General features: G+C 45.7%; 1 protein-coding gene across 1 annotated transcript in view; it reads right to left on the bottom strand.

The window, feature by feature from the left end:
- DPF3 (D4, zinc and double PHD fingers, family 3) overlaps positions 1-25,961 on the bottom strand; it is a 222,037-nt gene that overhangs the window by 148,691 nt on the left and 47,385 nt on the right. The window contains exon 2 of the mRNA XM_011949621.1: positions 4,152-4,312. Coding sequence (XP_011805011.1) covers positions 4,152-4,312 — 161 coding nt within the window. The remainder of the gene's footprint in view (positions 1-4,151; positions 4,313-25,961) is intronic.

Genomic DNA, 25,961 nt, shown 5'->3' with positions numbered 1-25,961 from the left:
AGAATAAAGAAGCAGTGAACCTGAAGAGAAAACTACAGAAATCACCCAAGCTAAGCAACAGAGAGAAGAATTTTAAAAATAAATAAACACAACCTCAGGAACTTCTGGGACTATAACAAAAGATCTAACATCTGTGTTGTTGAAGTCCAAGAAAGAGAGGGGAAAGACGGTGGAACTGAAGAGATATTCAAAGAAATAATGGCTGAAAAATTCCCAAATTTGGCACAAAAAAAAAAAAACCCGAGACCCACAGGTTCAAGAAGCTGAGTAAACTCAAATAGAATGAACCGAAAGAAATCTATGCCAAAACGCATCAAAATCACATTTCTGAAACTAAAAACAAAGAAAAAACGTGAAAACAATGAGAGAGCAATGACACCTTACTTATAAGGGAAAAAAAAACATTTAAATTTAAATGACAGCAGATTTCTCATCACTAACCATCAGAAAGAAGTGGCAAAACCTTTTTCAACTGCTAAAATAAAAGGACTATCAACTCAGAATTTTATATCCAGCAAAAATATCCTCCAGGAATGATGGCAAAATCAAGACATTCTCCAATGAAGGAAAACTAAGAAGTTGTCACCATCAAATTTACTCTAAAAGAATGGCTTTAAAAAGTACTACATCAGAAAGGAAATGCTAAAAGAAGGAATCTTGGAATGTCAGTAAGGAAAAAAAACAATGAAGGAGTAAAAATATGAGTAAATACAATAAATGCTTCTCTTCTGTTTTCTAAATAATGTTTGATGGTTGAAACAAAAATTATAACACTGGTATGGTTTTCAATGTATGTAAAGGAAATATTTAAGACAACTATATTATAAATGGAGGAGAGTAAAAGGATTTAAGTAATGAGAGTGTTGGGTTGTCATAGAATAGTTTTGTATCTTGATTGTAGAGGTTATTACACAAATCTACATGTGTGATAAAATGGCACAGAGCTACACAATGTCAGTTTTTTGGGTTTGATATTGTAAGATGTATTTATCTTGGAGGAAATTGGGTGAAGAAGATAGGCGATCTCTCTGTATTATATTTGCAACGGCAAATTGCAAATATAGTCACAATTGCAATTATTAATTATTTCAAGATGAGAAGTTGATTTAATAAAGAAGAAATTATATGAATCCCCTTCCCCACTCAAAAGCAATCCCTGACAAGTGAAAGCAAAATGAAACAAATAAATCCTACTGTGTATTAAGTTAGTGGCACAACCACACAGAGGAACTATTTCAAGTGACCTTAAAGGAGAGTAATTTGGCTGCACATGTTTAATGGAATATACCCTAAGGACAAAAAGAATTGCAAAAAAAAGAAAATATCTTAAACCTTTTTCAGTAATCTTATTGTTAATAGTCATATTGTTATTCTGATTGTGTGTGTGTGTGTGTGTGTGTAAAATAAAGCAAATAAGTAATAACATCAATATCATTTCTAGGATTTTTTTGGTGTAGGAGAAAGTAGATACAGAATTAAGATACTTAAAAACTGTTTAAAACTGAATTGAATGGGATGTATCAACACAATTTCATAATGTATTTTCTCTTAAAAAGAAAAAAAAAATCATATTTCTTAGTACTAGTCACTGATAAGGCCTAGAAACAAAGACCAAGCCAGGAGTGATGAACAACACTAGACTGCGGTCTCTAAGTAACATTTCCTACAGAAAGGAGCCAGGATTTCTTCAAGAGGCAGCTGATTTCAGGCCTGGAGAGCAGGAAGTGTACAGGATGAGCCTGAAATATTTCATCCTACTATTCGGGTGGCAAGAAGGCTATCAGAAACTACTGGGGTTGTTTCAAAATACCAGCACTGGGCCGGGCACAGTGGCTCATGCCTGTAATCTCAGCACTTTGGGAGGCCGAGGCAGGTGGATCACAAGGTCAAGAGATCGAGACCATCCTGGCCAACATGGTGAAACCCCATCTCTACTAAAAATACAAAAATTAGCTGGGCATGGTAGTGCACGCCTGTAATCCCAGCTACTCAGGAGGCTGAGGCAGGAGAATTGTTTGAACCCGGAAGGCAGAGGTTGCTGTGAGCCGAGATCATGCCACTGCAGCCTGGCTACCAAGAGAGACTCCATCTCAAAAAAAAAAAAAAAACACCAGCACTGACCAGAATGGCCAAAGATGAGGCAATATAAGCCTCATAAGAATAATAACTACACTGGATTAAAATACATCAAATATGTTTAAATCTGTGAGTTCCTGGTGGTACTCAAAAAAAAATTATTATTATATTGATTGTCTTTGGAGAATGTTAGGGAACCAACTCATTATTTTGAAAACTGGTAAATAGAGGGGAAAAAAGTCATTTATCCCGCCTTTCATATGTGAACTGTATCTCACAATAACTAAAATTTTAATGAGGGAATGCTTTTCTTTATAGAAGTTGTAGAGCTAACAAATGAAGATATAATGATAGTCCTGGATTGAATATTAACTTTTTGCAACCCTTAATGGGATAAAGAATCTAGGCAATTACCATGAAGGGCTGCTAACGTCAGTAAAGGAGGTAACCAGACTGTATGAGCCTCCTGATGAAAGTACACACTACCACTTAGGAGTTGTTCTTACCAAAAAAAAAAAAAAGGAACCTGAATAAATCTCTAGCCCTAACTACCAATTCACAGGAATAACACCATGGGAACGCAAGCACCAAATCCTTCTGGGAAATCCTGTAGTGTAAGCAACCCAGTGTCTTCAACAAGTAACATGCAAGGAGGAAAGAGAGAGTCAGAGACAGCGACAGAGAGGAAACACAGAGATGTTAAAAGACACATCAGTCAATTGCAATGTAAGGCTCCCATCTGGATCCTGATTTAAACTACAGGAGGAAAAAATGAATGTTGGCCAAATATTTGATGATATTAAAGTCTTATTGCTAATTCTTTGAGCTCTGATAGTGATTGTGAGTTTGTTTGTTTGTTTAAGTTCTTTACCATTTAGAGATACATAACAAAATATTTACAGATGAAATCACATGCTTTTACGTATTTGCTTCAAAATAATCTGAGGTCAGGGAGGAAAGTAAGGAGTGCGTACAGATGCAACACGACTGCCCATGAGTTGACCATTGTTGAAGCAGGGCTACATGGGGATGTGTTTTACTATTGTCTTCAATTTTATATGAAGGTGAAATTTTTCCAAATGAAACATTTTTAAAAATATATCCAGACAGAGCCAGAAAAATCACATTCCTATAGTTGTCTCCCTAATAAAAAGGTCTTTATTCTGTTCTTTGCAGCCTAGAAGACTAGTGTCATTGCAGCTGTAGTAATAACAGTAATATCAATAATAATAGGCCAGGTGCGGTGGCTCACACCTGTAATCCCAGCACTTTGGGAGGCCCAGGTGGGTAGAACATGAGATCAGAAGTTCAAGACCAGCCTGACCAGCATGGTGAAACACCATCTCTACTAAAAATACAAAAATTAGCCAGGTGTGGGGGCATGGGCCTGTAATCCCAGCTACGCAGGAGGCTGAGGCATAAGAATCACTCGAACCCGGGAGGCGGAGGTTGCAGTGAGCCAAGATCGTACCACAGCACTCCAGCCTGGGCAACACAGCGAGACTCCATCTCAAAAAAATAATAACAATAATAACAATAGCACCCAGCATTTCGGAAGTACATACTTACTATGTGCTAAATTCATGTTATGAGTTTATAGGAATAGTCTCATTTAATTCAGACAAAATCTTATGTGGTAAGTACTATTATTATTCACATTTTACAGATGAGGAACCTGAAGGACAGAAGTTTGGTGACAAAGCTAAGCCTCACACCAAGATCTAATGGCAGATTTCTGGCTTGTAACCAACACTTAAAGGTAAAAGATGAAGATTGCTGTCATGTCCTCAGTCTTACCTTCTTTGGGAGAAACACCTTTAGCTCTTACACTCCCCACTCCACCCCACCCCTGCCACATGGCTTCAATGCCCCACACCATCCTTGTCGCATTCCTCAGAACACCTGCCAGGAGCCATAAAGTAACTGAGTTGCTTTAAGGGATCTCAGAGGCCCATGTGCAGCTTGCCCCACTCAGATCCCACCCAGGCTGCCTGGATTCCTAGACAAGCTCTGGTCCTCCTCCCTCCAGACCGGGAGCCTGCATGTGCGCATGTCCCAGGAGTGGCATGGCTCACCTGGGCCTCGGTGCCTCTTCTCCATCCAGATGTAGCAATTGTTCTGGGCCACCCCAGTCTGTGAGTCCAGGAAGGGAAGACGCACGCTGCGCTCTGCACACAGCCGTGAGTTGTAACTCCGGCAGTGCTCAATGGCTTCCTTGTAGAACTGGTCCCCGAGCCTGCCAGAGTCAGAGAGTGAAAGGGTGAGGCCAGGAAAGACTGAAACACATCCAGAGGGAAACAAACACACCTCCCTGGGAAGACTGAGGACCCCCCAATTATGCAGACCAAGGCAATGAGCACCAAGAGCCTTGCCAATGAGCCGAATGCAACTCAGTGTCAGGTCTTGACCAGATTTTATTTTCTATCCCAAATCCGGCAGGCAACTTAGAAACTCCTCTAACAAAGAGCATGGGCTTCCAAGGATGAGTCACCAGTAAAAGAGAGCTGTCTATGTTCTAGAAAGCATGAGGTCCCGCTCCAGAAGGGAGGTAGCTCTGGAACAACCTCTGCATGGAATCTAGAGGACATCACACTTCTAGAACCTCCTCACTCATATTAGCTACATTTTATTCTCAGAAGTCACCAGCAAAGGCACTCTAGGTGAACCCAAATCACCAGCAAAGATACCCAGTTTTCCATTATAACAGAAGAGAAACACTCCATATAAACAAAAACTAGGACAGAAAAAAACATTCTATAAAAGTAGGGATATTGCAGGAAGAAGGAGGTATAGAGGAACAGGCACCAATCTTTTAAAACTGTATTACTCAAAGAAAAATAACTTTCTGATAGAAAGCAAACAGAATTCAACAATTTTGAATTCAAAATAATTCAACTCAAGGAGTTTAAAAAACAAACAGAAAGACCTTTCTGGTTTGCTGGACTGAGAATCTGATCAAGCACAGTAGGTTTTACATTCCTGACTCTTTGGTATTTTTGGACACGTGGTGATGCTACTAATTTTAAGATAGTGTCCTTTTCAAAGACCAAAAATAGAGCATTGATATAATTGATCAAATGCAAAGCACTAAAGTAATCAATGAGATCAAATACCTACCAAATAAAACATAGGCACAGGCTAATAAATGTCTCAAAGAAATACAAATGTAATAACATAACCTATGCCAGGTAAATTCAAGCCTCTTGCTGGGGTCAGGGGCCAGTGGGTGCAAAGGAGTGGAGTATGGGAAGAAGAAGTAGGAAGGGAAGGAGCCACAGAGGTCACAGGGACAAAAGGAAGAATCAAGAGTTTATTGTGAAGCAACATTATGATGTCTTTTTGTTTTGGTTCTATGAAGATTTCAGAAAGTCAAAATGAGAGGGAAAGTCTCTAAAAATAATATTTCTTAACCAAAGTATTTAGAGGAATAAAGAAAGCAAAATTAGGGATTTGTTTTTTGGGGGTTTTTTGGGGGGTTTTTTTGGTTTGTTTGTTTGTTTTTTGAGATGCAGTTTACTCCGTCGCCTAGGCTGGAGTGCAATGGTGCGATCTCGGCTCACTGCAATCTCTGCCTCCTGGGTTCAAGCGATTTTCCTGCCTCAGCCTCCTGAGTAGCTGGGATTATAGGCGCCTGCCACCACGCCTGGCTAACTTTTTGTATTTTTAGTAGAGACAGGGTTTCACTATGTTGGCCAGGCTGGTCTCAAACACCTAACCTCAGGAAATCCACCCGTCTCAGCCTCCCAAAGTGTTGGGATTACAGGCGTGAGCCACCACGCCTGGCCTCAATTTCTTAATTGTGATAAAATACACATAACATAAAATTTCCCATCTTAAGTATACAGTTTTAGTGTACAGTTCAGTGACATTAAGCACATGCATACTGTTGTACGACCACCACTACCAGCCATTCCCAGAACTCTTTTCATCTTGCAAAACTGAAACTCTGTACCCATTAAACAACTCCCCACTCCCCCTCTGCCCCCACCTCCAGAAACTACCATTCTGCTTTCTATCTCTATGATTCTGACTACTCCAAGTACTTCAGAAAAGTGGGGTCATACAGTATTTGTCTTTTTGTGACTGGCTTCTTTGACTTAGCATAATATCCTCAAGGTTAACCTATGTTATAGCATATGTCAGAATTTCCTTCCTTTTTAAGTCAGAATAATATTCCACTGTATGCATACACCACATTTTGCTTATCCATTCATCTGTCAGTAGACATCTGGGTGCTTCCACATTTTAGTGATTATGAATAATGCTGCTATGAACATGAGTATACAAATATCTTTTCAAAACCCTGATTTCAGGCTGGGCACAGTAGCTCATGCCTGTAATCCCAGAACTTTGGGATGCCAGGCAGGTGGATCGCCTGAGGTCAGGAGTTCGAGACTAGCCTGGCCAATATGGTGACACTCCGTCTCTACTAAAAATACAAAAATTAGCCGGGCGTGGTGGCGGATGCCTGTAATCCCAGCTACTGAAGAGGCTGAGGCAGGAGAATCTCTTGAACTCAGAAGAGGTTGCAGTGAGTTGGGATTGTGCCACTGCACTCCAGCCTGGGCGACAGGTAAGACTCTGTCTTTAAAAAAAAAAAAAAAAAAAAAAACTGCTTTCAATTCTTTTACGTATATACCCAGGAGTAGAAGTAGAATTGCTGAGTCCTATAGTAGTTCTACTTTTCATTTTTTGAGGAACCACCATACTGTTTTTCATGATAGCTATACCATTTTACATTTCTACCAAGAGAGTACAAGGGTTCCAACTACCCCACATTCTCATCACCACTTGTTAGAAAGCAAAGTTTTAAATGCACTTTTCTATACTCTTTTAAAAAGCCAACGGGTCAGGTTCTAACAAAGAGCTTAAAACAAATACCTTAGTTGGGAAAACACAACCCTGGAAGCTTCTGAGGCATCATTTGGAAATTATTTGTTGACAAGCATCCAAAAAAACAAACAACAAAACAAAAAAAACCCTTTGCTCCTTTTTCACCTCTGAACATCTTCATATTCACAAGGAAGGCATCATATGCTCAGAAAGTGTCCTGGCAGTTGCAAAACCAAACTGCAATCAAATTGTAATAGTCACGTGGCTGGAAATGAATTGGGGAGGGGATATGAAAGCCCATTAAAATGCTATAAAACTGAATGGCACATAAGCTGATGTAATCAAAGGATTACATCCTTTGTTTGATGTAACAAGGATCATGAGATTGATCAAAAATAAAGAATCACTTTTTACAAAGTATTTGTGTCACATCAGCTTAAATGCTTCCTTCTGCTATGGCGATGTAGCTCAGTGGAACAGAACTTTCACAGGCAGCTTGGTCCAGACAAGATGACCCAGGTTGTTCAGGGTATCCTGGATGCTCCAGCCCCCACCCATGAAACAGCAAGCAGCCACACCACATCGATGAGAACTGACAAGAACATTTGACGGAGAGGTGTCCAACGTGAGAGCAGCAATCTGTTTTCCCAGGACCTTCTGACAGACTGCCAAAAAAAAAATGTTAATTATCCCAACCGCAGAAATTCTGCTGAAAAGAGAACTCATAAAATCAGGCCCCCCAAAAAACGAAAATGAAAAATTATATACCAAAACTCATCTACTGGAGATGATCATTTTCAAAATCAACTTCTGGAAACCAATACAAAAGAAATCTACACAGTAGGATTCCAAATTGGACTTGTCCTAATATGCTAGTAACTCACTTCCAACAGCGTCAATCCAGACAAGAGGAACAATAAATTGAACTTGCTAAAAATGCAAAGTGAGGTTGGCCAACATTGGTGCTCCACACCAACTGGATCGAGAATGTCAAACAAAGTGGCACGCTGGGTGAAAATTAATTTCATCTTAAATACTTTCCACTTTCATAACATGCAATGTTATTAGTAACAAGCATGCTGGGGGAAAATGTATATTTCTAAATGTAATCTTTGTGTGAATGATACTTCTCTTATGTAAACAGAAAAGACTTTCTGTGGACTGGGACAACTGTATTAAAGATCGAAGCTGCAAAAACATGACATTCAACAGCCCCTCTACCATCATCTCCAGGGAAGTCCTTTCAAACAGACCAGGTGTTGGCAGAGATTCGGAACCAAAATTTAAAGCCTTTTTCAAGATATAAGAGGAGAAAAGAGACTTCAACCTCCCTGATAAATTCAAGAAGCACTGCTCCAAAAGTTAATTAGCCAAAATCTTCACAGGGCTTGCTATGCTCTCTAGAAGAAAATCAATGGCTAGTTCTCCCTAACCCGTAGAAAGCAATTTAAACAGTAGAGGACAAATGTCCTTTCCAACATGGTATTTCCACCAAAAAAAAAAAAAAAATCCCACAATGATAGGATCCCAGGAGTGACATTTACATTAAAGTCGAAGGGGTCAGACGGAGCAAGGAAAGGCTGGCAGCAAATGACTCATCTGTGGAGAGATGACCAGTGTACCCTGGGTTGGATCACACATGGGACAGTCCCCGCCATCACCTGCATGCACCAAACAGAGGGGCGCTGGATCCCCAAGGGATGATCGATGTCTTCAGCTGGAGGAAGCTGGCACAAGGCAGGGTAGAATGATGTTCTTATCAACAACTGACTTCAGGCTACTCAAGGCTGCAATCAGAAATAGGAAAGGCAAGGGGAGCAAATTGCTGGGCTGCCCAGGCCCCCCAGACAGCATTCTGGTTGCAGCAGTGCTGGTTGCCTAGTTCTAGGGGTCTTTATGAGGGATGGAGGTCCCTCTGTGATCCCATCTGAAGTAAGAAGCCATCCCAGCTCTGAGAGCTGTTTCCACATGAGATTTTCAGCAACGCTCCTTTAGCCTATCTGTGGAGATGGATTCCAGGGGGCCAAAGAAGACTCAGAATGGGAAACATGAGACTTCTCCAAAGTGACTGCCAACCAGGCTCCAAATGTGATTTTTCAGAGCCTGTGAATCACACCCCCTCTAAGACCCTCTGCCCTTCTTCCTCCAATCTCCTGCTCTCAAGACCACACCTGCTTGCTCCGATTTCTCAGATCACTCTCAGGTCCAGCCAGATACCTGGGCTCCTCCCTTTCACCATCTCTCTTGTTCTGTGTTCTTACCCGAGGACAGGTGTCCTGCCATACCAGAAATGTGTGTCCAACAGCAAGTTTCTCATCTTCTGCCAGAAGCCTGCTTCCGCCCACCCAAGTCTCAGTCCTCCTCGGGGGTGGGGACCAAGGCTATGCTCTCTCTCCCTAGCAACTTGACCTTGACTCTTCCCTTGCCTTCAACCCATCTGGAACTGAGTTCTTTCGTTTATCAGGAAGTTGTCCTTTCTCTCCACTCCCCCTGTGTGGCCCCAAGTCCTCTTTGCTGTGTAAACAGGACCTTGGCCCATCACTACTATCTGTGCACAGAAGCAGAGATAAGCAGAGCTGAAGAGAAGCCCTGGCCTGTGGCAGGATTTTGGGGCTCTCCTTCCCCCAGCAGCGCCTCTTCCTCACTGTGGGCATCAAGTTTTCCTGCTGTCTCACTCAGCTGCTCACACTGCCAGAGCCGCCCACAAACACACATGAAAGCTCATCTACACCAATACGCTAACTTCCTGCTATTTGCATTTAAACATGTTTAACTCAAACTGTTCATGGAAAGCTCTGTCTCCCATTTAGTCTTTTAGAATAACTGGCACACAGGGGGCAATATCTGGCAAGGTGGGGGAAAGTTTTTATTTTCCTTGAAGTGGTCCTGTTCCTAATGCATCTCTTGAAAGAAGACCAAGTTTAGTGTTTGTTACAGACTGAATTGTGTCGTTCCTCCTCACCAGAAAAAAATCCACATGTTGAAGCCCTAACCCTCAATATGATGGTGTTTGGAGATGGAGCCTTTGGGAGGTGGTATCATTTAATATTTACCCCTGCCCAAATGTCATGTTGAACTGTAATCCCCAACGCTGGGGGTGGGGCCTGGTGGGAGGTGTTTAGATCATGGGGCAGATCCCTCATGGCTTGGTGCTGTCTTTGTGATAGCGAGTGAGTTCTTGCAAGATCTGGTCATTTTAAAGTGTGTGGCGCCTCCCTGCTGACACTCTCTCTTGCTCCTGTTTTTGTCATGTGACTTGCCTCCTCCCCCTTTGCCTTCTGCCATGATTGTAAGTTTCCTGAGGGCTCCCCAGAAGCCAAGCTGATGCCAGCACTGTGCTTCCTGTACAGCCTGCAGAATGATGAGCCAATTAAACCTCTGTTCTTTATAAGTTACCCCATCTCAGGTATTTCTTAATAGTAATACAAGAATGGCCCAATCCAGGAGGTAATTAGGTCATGAGGACAGAGCCCTCATGATGGGATTAGGGCCCACATAAGGAAGAGACATGAGCGAGCTCTCTCACTCTCTCAATCTCTGCCGTGAGAGGACACAAGAAGGCAGCTGTATGCAAGCCATAAGGAGGACCCTCACCAGGAATCCGACCCTGCTAGCACCCTCATCTTGAACTTCCCAGCCTCCAGAACTCTGACAGATAATTATTGTTTAAGCCAGGGGTCCCAAACCCCTGGGCCACAGAGCAGTACCAGTCCATGGCCTGTTAGGAACTGGGTGGCACAGCAGGAGGTGAGCTGTGGGGTACAAGTGAGCATTGCCTGAGCTCTGCCTCCTGTCAGATCAATGGCAGCATTAGATTCTCATAGGAGCGCAAACCCTGCTGTGAAGTGCACATGTGAGGGATCTAGGTTGCCCACTCCTTATGAGAATCTAATGTTTGATGATCTGTCACTGTCTTCCATCACCCACAGATGAGACTGTCTAGTTGCAGGAAAACAAGCTCAGAGCTCCCACTGATTCTACGTTATAGTGAGTTGTATAATTATTTCATTACATGTTACAATGTAATAATAACAGAAATAAGGTGCACAATAAATGTAATGCACTTGAATCATCCCAAAACCATCTCCTCCCCCACCCCAGTCTGTGGGAAAATGGTCTTCCATGAAGCCAGTCCCTGGTGCCAGAAAGGTTGGGGACTACCAGTTTAAGCTACCCAGTCTATGCCATTTTAATACAGCAGCTGGACATGACTGAGGAAGTGTTTCTGGATGTTTCCCAAAAAAGGGCTAAGGTGGATGGGCGAGAAGAATTCCAATCCCCTTTCCTTCCTCATTTTTTCTTCTTCTAACAAAGACAACAATAATAACACTATAATATCAATTTCAACTCAATTCAATGTTTAGTATTTGTCTTCTCTACTAGATTATAAACTCCATGAGAACAGGGGCCACATCTGCAGAGCCACTGCACACAGCCACTCAGGCTGAACAACTCCAGCAAGTACCATTCACATCAGCATCAATGTGAAGGCCACCCCCTGGAATGGTGGAGCCCAGCACCCCTGCATACCTGCCTGGCCTTCTTGCTGATTTACCCACAGTGTTCAGCACAGAGCCCGGCACATAACAGGTGCCCAGTAAGTCTCCATTGAATAGCATTTGACAACTCACATTCCACTCACCTAGGGCAGGCATTTAAATTAGAGCAGGAAGGCGAATGTGGCATGGGTATGTACAGTCTGCAGAGTCTGTGACTGGCGATTTACACTGGATGGCTGTCCACTTACAGTTTCAGAAAAACATTGAGAGAATGTCTGCATTCACTCTCCTGTAGTCCTCATCACCCAGCACCTGGGACATTGCAGCACTGAGTGGCCTAACTGCAAGCGCTATAGCCCTACTCTTACCCATCTTGGCAAAAGGAATTCTCCCTGAAACTCAATTTTTATTCTTTCACTTCTCAGTGTAGAACCCAAGATGGCACCCAATGGTGCCCAGGTTCCTCTGCCGGGCTGGGGAGGCTCCCATAAAAACTATGTATTGGGGTAAAGTGGAAAGAAGACTTGGAATTGGTCATGTCTGAGTCCAGCTCCACCTCTTAATAACTACACAACCCTCAGCAAGTTACCCTCCCTGGGCCCCAATTCTACCACTCACAATATGGGTAACCTGATGCCTACTTCAGACCTGTGAGAAAATTTAATAAGCTAGAACCTCTGGCTCACAGACATAAATGTCTGCAATGAAGAGCCGTTCCTTTCTTCTTCCCCAAAGTATAGTACTTGCTGCCACTTTGTGGCATGACCCTCTGCCTGAGCAGGCTGATCCCTGCCATGTGATGCAACACTCACTATCGTGGTGTCCTTAAGGCTGTCGGGGACCCACTCAAACTTCTGTTGCAGGACAGAAGGCCTCTGAGTCACCAAGGCTGAGCCTCAGACATCCAGGAGAGCAGGGCAGCTGATGCATGGTGACCCCAGCAATCCACCCAAGGACTGCCCTAAGCACACAGACCACATCTGGCTTGTTTACTGCTCTCTCCCAAAGTCTAGTACATGCTGGGTCATGCCTGCCACACTGGGTAAATGATGAATGAGTGAGTGAGTGAGTGAGTGAGTGAATGAATCTTCCTCTTACCCCCCTGCATATATGAAACAGACAGCCCTACCCCTGAACCTCAACAAAATACTTTACTTATATCCTTCCTTCCAGCTGGAATTTCTGTATTCTGTCCCTGTCCTGGCTGATCTTACCCTAGCCAAGGGCTGCCTGAAAACTTGCTTCTTCCAGGAAGGTTCACAAGTTATCTCTACCAGTAGGGTTTGCTCTCTGGCTTCTCTGAGCTACCTTACCTGTCTTACTTTATCTTTGCTGGTCTCTGCCATCTTTCTTATCTCTGCTCACTTAATTAGATTGGAAGTATCTTAAAGACAGGAACTGAGAGCTATGTGCGTGCATGCTACCCAACCATGCACAGTGCTGGGAATGTAGAAGCATGTGATAGATAGATTGCTTGACTGAACTATCATGTCATCCTCAGCAAACTAATGAAAGCTTCACAGTTGAGAGGTGCTTGGGACGTTCTACCTTTCTCCATGGGAACATGAGTTGAGCCTGAAGTTATCTGGCCACTTCTCCAGAGCCCAGGATTAGGTATCTGAAAATAGATATCCTCCAAGTTCAAATCCTATTGAGATTTTTCCCATGTCCTTAAAAAGGTCACTTCAGCTCCTGAGATTTTCATTTCTCCATATGCAAATTCATGCCACCCTGCAAGGTGCCACAGAACTGACATTCTCCTTCTCTGAACTTTACAAGAAGCTCACTGAATTCTCAATGATGCTGACATCAGACCTATGCCAGGAGAACCAGCTCCTTCTCTGCGTGGGTAGAAATGCCTTTCTTGTGCTTAGTGAGAATGCCATCACCACATTCTCCAAAAGAAAGGCTCTCAAACTTGGGATTGTGAAAGAATCAGTAAGGGGTAGGAAGCTGTGCAATTCTGATTCTAGAGGTTTGGGATGTGATCCAGACATCAGCTCCCCAGTGATCCTGAGAAATATGAGACTAGCTGATCTAAAGATAGCTCCCCAACCTCTAAAACAAGGGCATGAACGAGAGGGGCCTTGTGTTGCTCCTCAGCCGCCATGTTTGAATGGCAGAGCTGGACGGCCCAGTTAGCCGACTTTGTTTCACTCAGCTGGTTTTGTTTCTGTGGGAAAACTTCTTTCAGGCAGCTGGCATGGATTACCCTGGCAGCACTAACCTGGAGCAGACTAATCCCACAGAAGTCCTCATCCCTAACAAAATTCCCAGAAGCCCTGGTCAAGGCAAATGTATGAAGATCTGACATCCTTAGTCATTCTGTGGGTAGCTCTGATCTTCAAAACATCCCAGGAAGGGCACATTGGGGACAAAGGTATCCCCTCGGAATACCTTTGTCTGACGAACAGCTTGAATGTCCATCATGACTTTGATGTGGCTCAGTCTGATGCTCAGACCCAGTAGACCCAATAAATCCCTTTTCCAGCATCTACCCTGGTGAAGACTTTTCAGGGACTTATTATGCAAAGCTGCCTAAGCAAGACGGAATTTATATTGAACCTGGCCATGATTTCTGAGCTGCCACTGGGTGTTCTGATGACATACGCATCTCGGGGTTGAAGTCAAGGGGCTGCCAAGGACAAGAGACTGGAGGCAGGATAAAAGCAGTGTGATTCCTTCCAGTAAATAATGGGGGGATGGCAGGGGAGGCGGGACGGGGATGCTCCAGGGAGGAAGAGGACTGTAGCTTTTCTCGTACCCTAGGTTTGCCTTTCAAATGGCATCCAGACATGACCAAATAAATCTCTCCTCTGGAGGCTAACGAATGTGTAGAATGCAACAAAAGTGAGGTGGTGGGGAAGCCTGCTTTATCTAGGGTGAATCATACCTAGAAAGAAAACATGCATCCATCACAGAAATTTCATTGATTGACAAAGTATTTTTAGTTTCCTGGTCCACAGACTGAATCCTTCCTGAAACTCTCACTATGAGCAGGGTACTTGGATGATGCCTCCTGGGGGTGATCGCCTATAGAAGCAGACTATTGATTACAGACAGTTCTTAGACAAACAGATCCCCAGCCCTCATCTTTGCCACTGGAATGCAAAGGGTGCTGCCCTCCCCAGTAAAGGGAATATCGGTCTGGTATTTACCATGGCCATGAAGAACATGTTGTTCTATAGTCAATTCTCTATACAGCAGCCCAAGTGATTTTTTTTCTTCTTCTTCTTTTTGAGATAAGGTTTTGCTCTGTTGCCCAGGCTGGATTGCAGTGGTGCAGTCACAGCTCACTGCAGCCTCTACCTCCCAGGCTCTAGCAATCCTCCCACCTCAGCCTCCAGAGTAGCTGGGACTACAGACACACGCCACCACACCTGGCTAATTTTTGTATTTTTTTATAGAGATGGGGTTTTGTCATGTTGCCCAGCCTGGTCTGGAACTCCAGGGCTCAAGCAGTCAGCCTGTTTCAGTCTCCCAAAGAGCTGGGATTACAGGTGTGATCCACTACACCCAGCCCCAGCGATCTTTTAAAAATGGAAATCAGGGCTGGGTGTGGTGGCTCACGCCTGTAATCCCAGCACTTTGGGAGGCCGAGGTGGGTGGATCATGAGGTCAGGAGTTCGAGACCATCCTGGCCAACTTAGTGAAATCCCATCTCTACTAAAAATACAAAAATTAACCAGGCGTGGTGGTGGACACCTGTAGTCCCAGCTACTTGGGAGGCTGAGGCAGGAGAATCATTTGAACCCGGAAGACAGAGGTTGCAGTGAGCTGAGACTGCACCATTGCACTCTAGCCTGGGCGACAGAGTGAGACTCCGTCTCAAAAAAAAAAAAAAAAAAATGTAAATCAGGCCACAACATTCTCTCCTACAAACACCTCCAATGTCTTCTCACTGTACTCAGAACAAAATCCAAACTCCTCCCATGGCTACAGGTCCCCAGGTTGGCTGGGCTCACCTTTCCTGCTTCATCCTGTCCCCTGCCTCCTTCCCCACTGGGCTCCATCCTCACTGCACTCCTTTCTGTTCCTCTTCTATACTAAGGGTATCTCACCTCAGGACCTTTGCATATGCCGTCTCCTCTACCTGGCACGACATGCTTCTCCCAGATCTTCTTATGGCTGGCTGCTCCTCTGAGAAGTCTTCCTGGGTTCACCCTATCTGGAAGTAGCCCACCCCACCCTGCCCTACCCCTTGCTATCTCATATACTTTTTTTCATAACACCACTATCAAAGTTTTTCTCTTTGCCTACTATAGAGATTATACTATAGAGATTATAGACTATATCTATAGAGATATAGAACATCTCTATACAACTAAATTGTAAGTGCCACGAGTGCAGGGTCCTTGTCTCACCAGATCCCCAGCCCCCAAGGCAAAACTTGGCACATAGGAAATGCTCGACAGATACCACTGAACAAATAAATGAAAGCTCTAGGCCCACCTGCAACTGACAGCTTGGATGATACGGGAGCCTGGCCTTGTAGAGGGCTGGAAGTCAGTGCTGGCAGAAGGCCCCCAGCACAGGAAATAAGAATCACACAGCCGCCACTGCCTCATTCCTGGCCCTCCCTGCCCAACACACCATAAATGACAGCAGGTCAGTGGCACAGTCCACACTCAAACTTTGCTCATGGCCATCCACATACCCCAAACCTGGAGAGAGACTGGGGCCAGGTAGATAAACAGTGCCATTCAAGACATCAGACACTGCTTTCTATGCCCAAAAGGGACATTCCAGGCCTGATACTGGCACGAGAAACTAGCAGTGCCAGAAGATGGTCTCCAACACATCCATCCCGTGTCCTTGAAAGGGCCACTCTCTGGAGTCACCTCTTCTGCATGGTCTTTCCCGGAGAGCTGATCTGTGTCCTCCTGCAGAGCCCTGGGCCCATGGGTGGTGCCAGGGGCAGTGGCAGGATGGGGGTGGGGAGGCTGCTTGACAGGAAATCAATGGGAACTGAAGGTCATCCGGAGGGCGCAGTCTCCCCATCATGCACCTGCTGGCATGGGATTTGTGGTCCTGACCTCGCTTGGGGGCCTCTGCCCTCCTGTCAGAGTTGGTTAAAATCAGCCTGCAGAAGCAAATGCCCTGCACACCAAATGATCTCCAGGCAGCCCTTCTAAGGGACATCCAGCCAAACAAAGAAGCACTGAGTTTCATTTCACCCGCTGCAAGGTTGAGAGTCACCCCAATCTCTCTTGGCAGCCTCCTAGGAAAATTGTCTCAGACCTGCCACTTTTGGAGGCACATACTTGTAAATAGAACAAAGCCAGACTGACCGAGAGGCTGGTTACGTCCCCAAACTTAAGTTGCCTGGTGGAGGAAGTAAAAATACACTGGGAACCAAAACGACTGAAACTGCAATATTGAGCGCACCCTAGAAATGCCTAAAGGTGCCCTCCTCACCTCTGCCTCCCAGGATAACCACAAAGGACACCAAAACCTCTGTCCTGCCAGCGGGGACATCTCATTTGCTTCTCATCCCAAAAACCATCAGGGAGCTTGGCTCAATCTAGAATCTGATTTTCCTTCCCCACTATACTTGTTTTCCCAGGTTCCCATTCTCCCTTCCTTTCCAGGCCTTTCTCCTTTACCATCTTCTTTCCCAATTCGCACCTCATCAAGAGTCACTTACACAGGCCAGGAGCAAAGTGGTCAGCCTAAGTCTCCAATTCAAAAGTTGAAAATGGGCCAGGCGCAGGGGCTCACGCCTGTAATCCTAACACTCTGGGAGGCCAAGGTGGGAGGATTGCTGGAGACCAGGAGTTCAAGACCAGCCTGGCCAACTTGGTGAAAAACCATCTCTACTAAAACTACAAAAATTAGCCAGGCATGGTAGCAGGTGCATGTAGTTCCAGCTACTTAAGAGGCTGAGGCAGAAGAATGGTTTGAACCTCGGAGGCAGAGGTCGCAGTGAGCTGAGATCGCACCATTCTACTCCAGCCTGGGCAACAAGAGCAAAACACTGTCTCAAAAAAAAAAAAAAAAAGTCAAAAATGAATATGGTATAAAAATAAAGAAAAGGCCAGGCACGGCAGCTCATGCCTGTAATCCCAGCACTTTGGGGGGCCAAGGCAGGAGGATCACTTGAGGCCCGGAGTTGAATACCAGCCTGGGCAACATAGTGAGATCCCTGCCTCTACAAAAAAAATAATAATAATAATAAAAAGTTTTAATGAAGAAGAGAACCTTCAACATATTTATAGAAGGATAACAGGATGCCGGTCATAGTAGCAATAGTGGCATAGCTAATATTTATTGAACATTTACTATGTGTGCCAGGCACTGTTCTAAGCACTTTACAGGTATTATCCCCATACAACTTGTAATTGTATTATTTCCATACAGTTCCATGATTTTATACCCCCACACACACCCCACTTTGCAGACTGGCAAACTGAGGTACAGAACATCTTGAGTGATTTGCTAGGGATCTATGTGGCCTTGTTAACACATAACAGCCTTGCCAGAACCTTACTCTTGGCCACTGCACTGTCGGCCTCTTACAAGGGCGCCATTGCCCCCTCACGGTGAGTTTTGCCTCCAGAACTAGAATAACCTGAACACTTCCTTTCTTGGAGGCACTAGGTTTCTATGAGCATCACCAACTTGCTAGTTAATCTTAGCTATTTCTTTTCTTTGTGCCTCAGTTTCCCAAACTGCCAAATAGCACAAAAATAAACCTTTTTATCACAGAGCCACCTCTCAGTAACTCAAAAAGAGTTAACATGGGGCTTCCTGAAAAGATACCATCAGAGAAATACAAAATGTCATTATGCAGTTTAGAAACCAAATCCATCCCAAATGTGAGCAAGGGGTGATGGACTTGAAGAGGCCCTGTGGTTCTGAACATCGACTAAGGCAGAAAAAGAGAAATGCCAGAAAGTCATAAACTAAAGGGTCAGATTAAAGAATCCCAAAATGTAAGACACTGTCTAGTCTGGTGCCTGGTTTTATTGCAAAGAAAATCAATAACCAGGCCAGGTGCAGTGGCTCACGCCTGTAATCTCCCAAGGCGGGTGGATCACCTGAGGTCAGGAGTTCGAGACTAGCCTGGCCAACTTGGTGAAACTCCATTTCTACTAAAAACACAAAAAATTAGCCAGGCGTGGTGGCGCATGCCTGTAGTCCCAGCTACTCCGCAGGCTGAGGCAGGAGAATTGCTTGAACCCAGGAAGCAGAGGTTGCAGTGAGCCGAGATTGTGCCATTGCACTCCAACCTGGGCAACAGAGTGAGACTCCATCTAAAAAAAAGAAAAGAAAAGAAAAGAAAAAGAAAAAGAAAATCCATAACCACAGAGGTGAGGCGATGTCCACAGGACATACTGAGGCAGAGCTGGGATCAGATCCTCAGTCCAGACTCCTAGTACAGGGATTCCTCCATCATTTAGGGCAAGGGTCAACAAACTACAGCCCCTGGGCCAAACTTAGCCCAGGACTAATTTTTGTAAATAAAGTTTTATTGGAGGCCAGTCATGCCCATCCGTTTACATATTGTCTGTGGCTGCTTTTGTACAGAGTTGAGTAGTTGCAACAAAGACCATGTGGCCTGCAAAGCCTAAAATATTTACCATCTGGACCTTTACAGAAAAAGTTTGCCAACTCCTGGTTTTTAACATAAGCCTTGAATAATGAAAAACCTCCATCCTCTGAATACAAAATAATAGAATAGGAAATCTAAGAGTTACACAGCTTAAGCAGATAGTTTTACAACTATCTCAGCTTGGTACGACCTAATAAAAACTCATAAATACAGTTAATAATAAGGAAAACAAGCACTAGCTCACCCTACCTATTTAATAATTATTGTTAACTACAGTAAGCAAAACTCACAGCTGAAAATTTGTTTGTTGTTGTTTTTTCTAGCCTCCCTCAAAAGCCCTGTTTCATCTAGGAAATGCTGTTGGCCAATGGATGAAAGGATGCTCCTTAGAGGCGCACAGTCCTAATTTCCTCCTGTTGGGTTAAAGGCAGCCACTGAGGCAGCTGAAGACTTGCAAGCATTGCCCTCTCTCCAGAGTAGACTCAAAGGCAATGGTGCCAAAACCCTCCTTGTGCCCCTCACTCCAAATAGAACCCTCAGGAACAGCCAGGCATGGGAGAAACTCTCTTTGTGGCTTCCTCTCCCTACTGTGCCTCCACGCCCTGCTTATGCCCCTTTCCTCCCCAGAAAGTGACCAAGATATGCACATGGCCCACAGAAGCCCAGCCCACAGCTATGCTATCATTCTGTCATCCCATGGAATAGGGAAAAGCGGGTCTGCCCCTATCAGGCTGATGCGGGAATCAAGAGACCTGGATTCCAGATTGGAGTTGGAACTTAGTCACTTTGGGTCTTTGGCAAATCTCTCAAGCCCTCTGGGCCCAGGCCTCCCATGTGTCAAATGGAGAGATTGTCTTCACATATTCCAAGTGATGGAACATGGGCAGAGCCAAATTAAGGGGTGGGCAGGCCAACCACGCGCGGCACCCGGGCTCCAGTCTCTAATCACACTAAGTCATTACCAGGAATGTAGTGTCACTCATGCAGAGAACTAGTGTCACGCAGGCACAGAACTTTGAGAAATAGAACGCTTTCATGGAATAGTCCAGTTTGCATCAAGGTCCCACTGCGATGATTATTACACTTTTCCCTCTCAAAAGTGCCCTTGCTTGGTTGATAAATGATAAAGTCACCCTACTAATAAGCTGTTTGTGGTGGGAGTGTGGTGAGTGAGACATGTGGCCCAAGGCATGGACAGTGATGGCAATACATGGGCTTCTAAGGAAGACAGGTTCAGTTTGGTCAAGAGGTGGGGTGCAGGTCCGGGGTCAGAACTGAGTTGCTCAGGACAAGAGAGGAGAGGCTGCTTCTGGTGGCCCAGCTTCTCCATTTTCCATGCACACGGCCTTTACTTCTTCCTTTATTTGTCAAATATTTAGAGAATATTCACCAAAGTGTGAGCTCCCCAGGTGGCCCACAGGCTCCGAAGAGAAAAGAGGACTTTGGAGAGCACTGTAAGGGGAAAGAAATCTGCCAACAGGTGCCTACTAACTGCCTAGCCATGCTAAGCGCCTGAGCCCTGGGACAAGGTATGATCCCAGTCCTTCACAGTGCCTAACACTGACAGGAATGCGCTTGGTAAGTGTTCATTCTGGGGACCCGGCCCCAGTGAAGCTCAAGCCCTCCTTCTGTTCTTGGAAAATTCCTCCTCCCCACAGCAGCTGCATCTCAACCACCGATCCTGCTGGACCACAGGATGCAGGAGGACCACACTGTGCCCCGGACCTCGTCCCTACAAGAGCAGGAGGTGAGCACTGAGAAAGATCCAGAAGAGTTCATGCAAGCAGAGGTTGTGGTCTGTGGGGAGGAGGGCCAGGCAGGGCAGCTGATCAGAGGAAGAAGCAACAAAGAAGGAAGGGGAAGAGGAGGAGGAGGGGGACCGCGGAGTAACTGTGGGTGGAGGGAGAGTGCCACCGGCACATGCCCCCCAGCCATCAATATCTCTTCGGAGGACAGGTTATCTGGGGAATTTATGCTCTCTAATAATTACCTTGCAGAGGGTTCCGCTTATCTTACCAGAAGAGTCTGCCCGTTGCCAGACACACAGGGTTCTAGTCAATTCCATCCACACTGCCCTCCCTCTCTGCCCTGCTCCCCAGCTCCCTGGCTCCTGACTTCTGACCTCTGAATTCTAACCTTTCTTTGCCTCTCCAGCCTAGGGGGAGGTTGACAGTGGAAGGGTCACAACAACTTTTAACAGATGTAAAGGCCGACAAAGGGGTTGGTGGGTTGTTCCTTATCGGTAGATATGAGAGTCAACGTCCCAAAATTGAGGCCAGGCCTGGGGAAGTACAGGCTGTTGCCAAAGACAGTGTGTGAAGGGCCAAGCAATGCTTTGGGGCAGACTGACATGAGTATTTTTGCCTTCACCTAATGCCATCAGATCTGGTTAGGATTAATTTTATCTTCAAGTCTTCACATCCCTCCTCAAAGCCTTCCTATCCCCACTCCAGCCCTCCAATGATGCCTCCCTCCAATAACGGCGTGGCTACTTACTCAAAAACCATCACGTGTTGCTCCGGGTTGCTGTGATTTCTTTAAACACATGTTGCAATCTGGGTTGTGAGCTCCTGGGGAACATGGGCACTGCATCCGTACTGGATGAGGACTACCTGAGCAACAGTAACAACACCCAGGCGGCCCTGACGGTGGGAGGGCTGCTCTCCCTGCTTAGAAATAGGAATCGCATTTCATCTCCACAATAACCCTATGAGAGAGATGCTACTACTGCCCCTCATTATACAGCTGAGGACCTGGGAGCTCAGGGAGCTTCAGCCACAGGCCCACGGTCACTTGGCCAGTGGCCAAGTCAGGATTTGAACCAGGTGATCTTGTTTCAGAGTCTGGGCTCTTAACCACTCCACACCACGCTGCCTCTACAAGAAAGGTTTGCTGATTGATTCGGACATTTTGTGTTGTATCTATCTGCTTATTTACATCATCCTTTTCTAAAATAATATTTTTTTCGAGACATGGTCTCACTCTGTCACTCAGGAGTGCAGTGGCATGACTCACTGCAGCCTCGATCTTCAGGGCTCAAGCAATTCACCTACCTTAGCTACCGCAGTAGCTGGGACTACAGGCACGTGCCACCACTCACAGCTAATTTTTTTTTTCTTTTTTTAGGAGAGATCGTGTCTCACTTTGTTGCCCAGGCTGGTCTCAAACTCCTGGACTCAAGTGATCTACCTGCCTTGACTTCCCGAAGTGCTGGGATTATAAGCATGAGCCTGGTTGCATCTGGGCTGGTGCTCCTGCTCCTTAGGACTCCACTCACTGCTCCCTCCTCAGGGGGCTTCCCCCAAACTCCTTAGACCCAGCACTCATTCTTTTTCCATCACTCTGACACAATGCCAACTATCAAAAATTATTTTATAGGCTAGCTGCGGGTGGCTCATGCCTGTAATCCCAATGCTTTGGGAGGCCAAGGCGGGCGGATTGCTTGAGCCCAGGAGTTCAAGACCAGCCTGGGCAACATAGTGAGACCTCACCCCTAGTTAAAATTAGTTAATTGGCCAGGCACGATGGCTCATGTCTGTAATCCTAGCACTTTGGGAGGCCGAGATGGAAGGACTGCTTGAGACCAGGAACTCGAGACCAGCCTGGTCAACAAAGCGAGACTCCATCTCTTAAAAAATAATAATAAATAAAAATATAATTAATTAATGTATATGTTTATTTACTGCCTGCTTTTCTCACTAGATATAAAAGCTTCCTGGGAGAAAGACCCGTCGAGTTTGTTCACCCCTCTATCACCAGTGCCTAAAGCTGGTACCTGGCATGTAGTAGGCACTCTATAAATTTAATTAGTTGGATGAACGAATTGTCTGATGTCCCCACTGAGCCTTCCATAATACATGATGGCTACTTAACTGGACACTTTATTTTATGCAAACTCATCTATCTGTTCTTTATTTATTGAGACTTTACAGTGTACTAGGCACCTTGCTGAGTAGGTTAGGATTTCATTGTACCCCGATATGAGGTAAAGAATATTGTCTTTATCGTTCCCATGTTACAGATGAGGAAACTGAGACTCAGAGGTTACACAGCTTGCCGAAGACCATACAGAAACAGGGTAAGACCTAACCCCCATTCTGTCAGTCCCCCTGAGTCCATGATATTAAGCATTCTGCCTCATTGCCTCTGGCTGAGTCCCCTCAGTAACATGACTCTCTTTACCCCTGAACCTCTAAAATGCCCTCAGCCTCCCTTCTCCCCTCTGAGAACCCCATCGCCTCTTTCTCTGGCCTCTGTGTACTGGCTCTCCTCCATCGGTCCCTCCAGATTCTCTCTCTGCCACTCTCTTCCCTGCTGGTGCTGCGGGAGTCTGTCCTGTGTGGTCAGCCTCTTGCCCTCTTCCCTCTGCTTCTGGTGGTCTGGGTCAATGGCAGGTGCCAAGAGAGGGAAGAGAGACAGGGGATTTCCTCTCCCAGCCCTTTCCTGCCGGGTCACTGTGGAGTGTCTGCATCTGCCCACTGAAGGTCGCAGCTCCTGCGGGCCAGCCCTCTTCATACAGCTGCCTCTGCAATCCGGCGACCTTCCCCACTCCGCCCACCTAACCCTCGGCTGCTGCACTAGCCCCCACGATGTGAATCCCTGCCCACAGTTTTGAAACTAGACATGTTATTAAACACTCCTCAGTTTACTTCGTGTGAAGCTGCTGCTTTGCTGGAACCCTGACTCGGACATACAGGTGCCACATGGCTTCTGCCCCTCCCCCAGGTCCTCCACCACTGCCGATGTCCCCTGGTCACTGCAGCTGCCTCACCAGGCCCTTCTTTGCTGCCGGGGTTTGCTCTCTCTCTCCAAGACCTATAAATAAATGTTGATTTGCTGGCTTGAAGGTTTGCCCTGGCAGCCCCACCAGGGAGAGCAGTGTCCCAGGGAGCCCAGCAAACCCACAGCAAGCTGTCCTCCCAAGACTGGGAGAAAGCAGAGAGCATCGGGTCCAGTGCAGGGGTCCCCTATGGTGGGAGGTTCCTCCTGTGCAGGGTGTTAGGGGATCCCTCAGATGATGTCCTGTGCCTCAAACAAAGCCGCTATCACAGCTTCAAAAATCACAATATCATTTGTTGAGCAACTACTATGTGGCAGGTTCCGGGTTGCCATTTGCATACATTCACTCTCATGTTAAAAGACGAGAAAAACAGGTTCACAGAGGTTAAGGAATTTAACCAAAACCTTAAAACTATTAAGTGGCAGAACTGGAATGAGAGCCCAGGTCAGCCCAAATCTATAAGGCCTTAATTCCCCACCAGTACATGCTGCCTCATAACCGATCCCTTCGAACGACAGGTGGGGCCACAGACTTGAACCTAGTCCAAGCAGGCAGCTGAGAGATGCCAGCCACCCATGGCTGGGAGGAGATCAGGTGGAGCAGGATGAGACTTAGGATAAAGAACACAGAGGGCTCCGTGCTGCCTGGAGTCCCTTTGTCCAAGGGGCATGGCACAGTTTGGCCATGGTGAGTGCTGAGCAGCCAGGGGGCTGGAACATGCCCCCCCAGCCCCCCAACCCCGACCCACTGCTCCTTCCTGCAGAGCCAGCCAGGAGCCATCACTCGTCCTTGGGCACACACCAGCATTTCAACAAAACCAGCCTGCAAGCACAGACCCCTCCGAGTCAGGCCCAGGACTGTCACGAGGAAACACTGACGGGGAGGGACAGGGTGACACAAAGAGGGGGAAGGCCTCCTGCCGCTGGACCTGGAGCCGACTGTACTTCCCTAAGTCCTTTCTGCAGCCAAAAGGCACATTCCCTGTGAACACCACTCACAATCCAAAGGCTTTGGCTTTTTATTTTTTAGAAAGCAATGGCAAAAAAAGAAAAAGAAATCCACATTTCTAGTGTTGGGAGTGATTCTTGGAGGCAAACATACTTACTCTCTTGCACACACACACCGCACAGCACTGCCCCCACACAGCCCAAAATAGTCCACACCATGGACTCCTGGAGAACCCGGCTCAGCACAGCCTCCCGACCTTGGTCCACATGACTGCTGGCCAGCTCTCGGTCCCCAGGGTAACAAAGCACTCCAAGGACCCGCAGCAACAGCAGCAGCACCTGCTCCTACAAACAACTCCGCCCCTCCCAGTGAAGTCCTGTCTCCGGTGTCCCGATGGAACCAGGTCCAGTCAGCAGAGGCCACTTCCAATGAGCCAGTGTGGCCCAAATCTCCAGAGCTGACCTGAACCTCTCTCCCTCAACTCCTCCAAATCTTAGATTGCTGATGCTGCTTCTCCAGGGGAATGGCTCCCACAACATTTTATAGACTGCAAGGAAAATATCCAGAACTGAGACTATTCTTCAAAATAATAATTAAAAAAAAAAAAAAAAACCACTGCTGAAACACAGAACTGGGTGTTATCATAAAATCTCTGCACAAATAGAATCTGAATGGTCTCACTCCAATCAAAATCATTCTCCGTCCCTCCCTTTAAACACTGAAAGTTCAATTCCCCCTAAAGATGGGATTGCAAACATGATTAGGTCCAATTAATTTATGGAGAAACTCAGAATGAAAGGAGAGAAATCAATAGAACTGCCTTGTTCTGATCACTACTGCAAATGAAGTAATAATTTGAGGGAGATCTGGAGAGAAAGGAAACCAAAAGTGTCACACCACAGCCATGAGGCCATTTAATAAGGCAGCATTGCCCCACGTGGACTGGCTGGGTGAAGAAGACCACTCAAGCTGACAAGACACTCCTGGGGACAGAAGAAGGGGAGAGACAGCTGAGGTCACTTGCTTTCTCTTCATCGTACAGCATGAGGCTCATTGGTGGTAAATTCTCCTCTTTCTCACAAAAGCAAGACATAAAAGAAAGTAAGAGGTGAAAAAACATCCACACAAGCTGCCAGTTTATTAAGGACACTGGTAATCTCCAGGCAGGCCAAGGCCATATGGGCTCCCCCTGCAGCTTCACACTAAGTTTATCTCCATCCTCACGCTCTACCTCCATCTCTCTTCCATATCCAGGAAGGAAGAAAGGAAA

Source organism: Colobus angolensis, unplaced genomic scaffold (assembly GCF_000951035.1).
Source record: "Colobus angolensis palliatus isolate OR3802 unplaced genomic scaffold, Cang.pa_1.0 Scaffold3, whole genome shotgun sequence".
Lineage (NCBI taxonomy): Eukaryota > Metazoa > Chordata > Mammalia > Primates > Cercopithecidae > Colobus > Colobus angolensis.
Note: the sequence above shows the minus strand (reverse complement) of the source record. Positions and strands in the feature narration are given on the sequence as shown.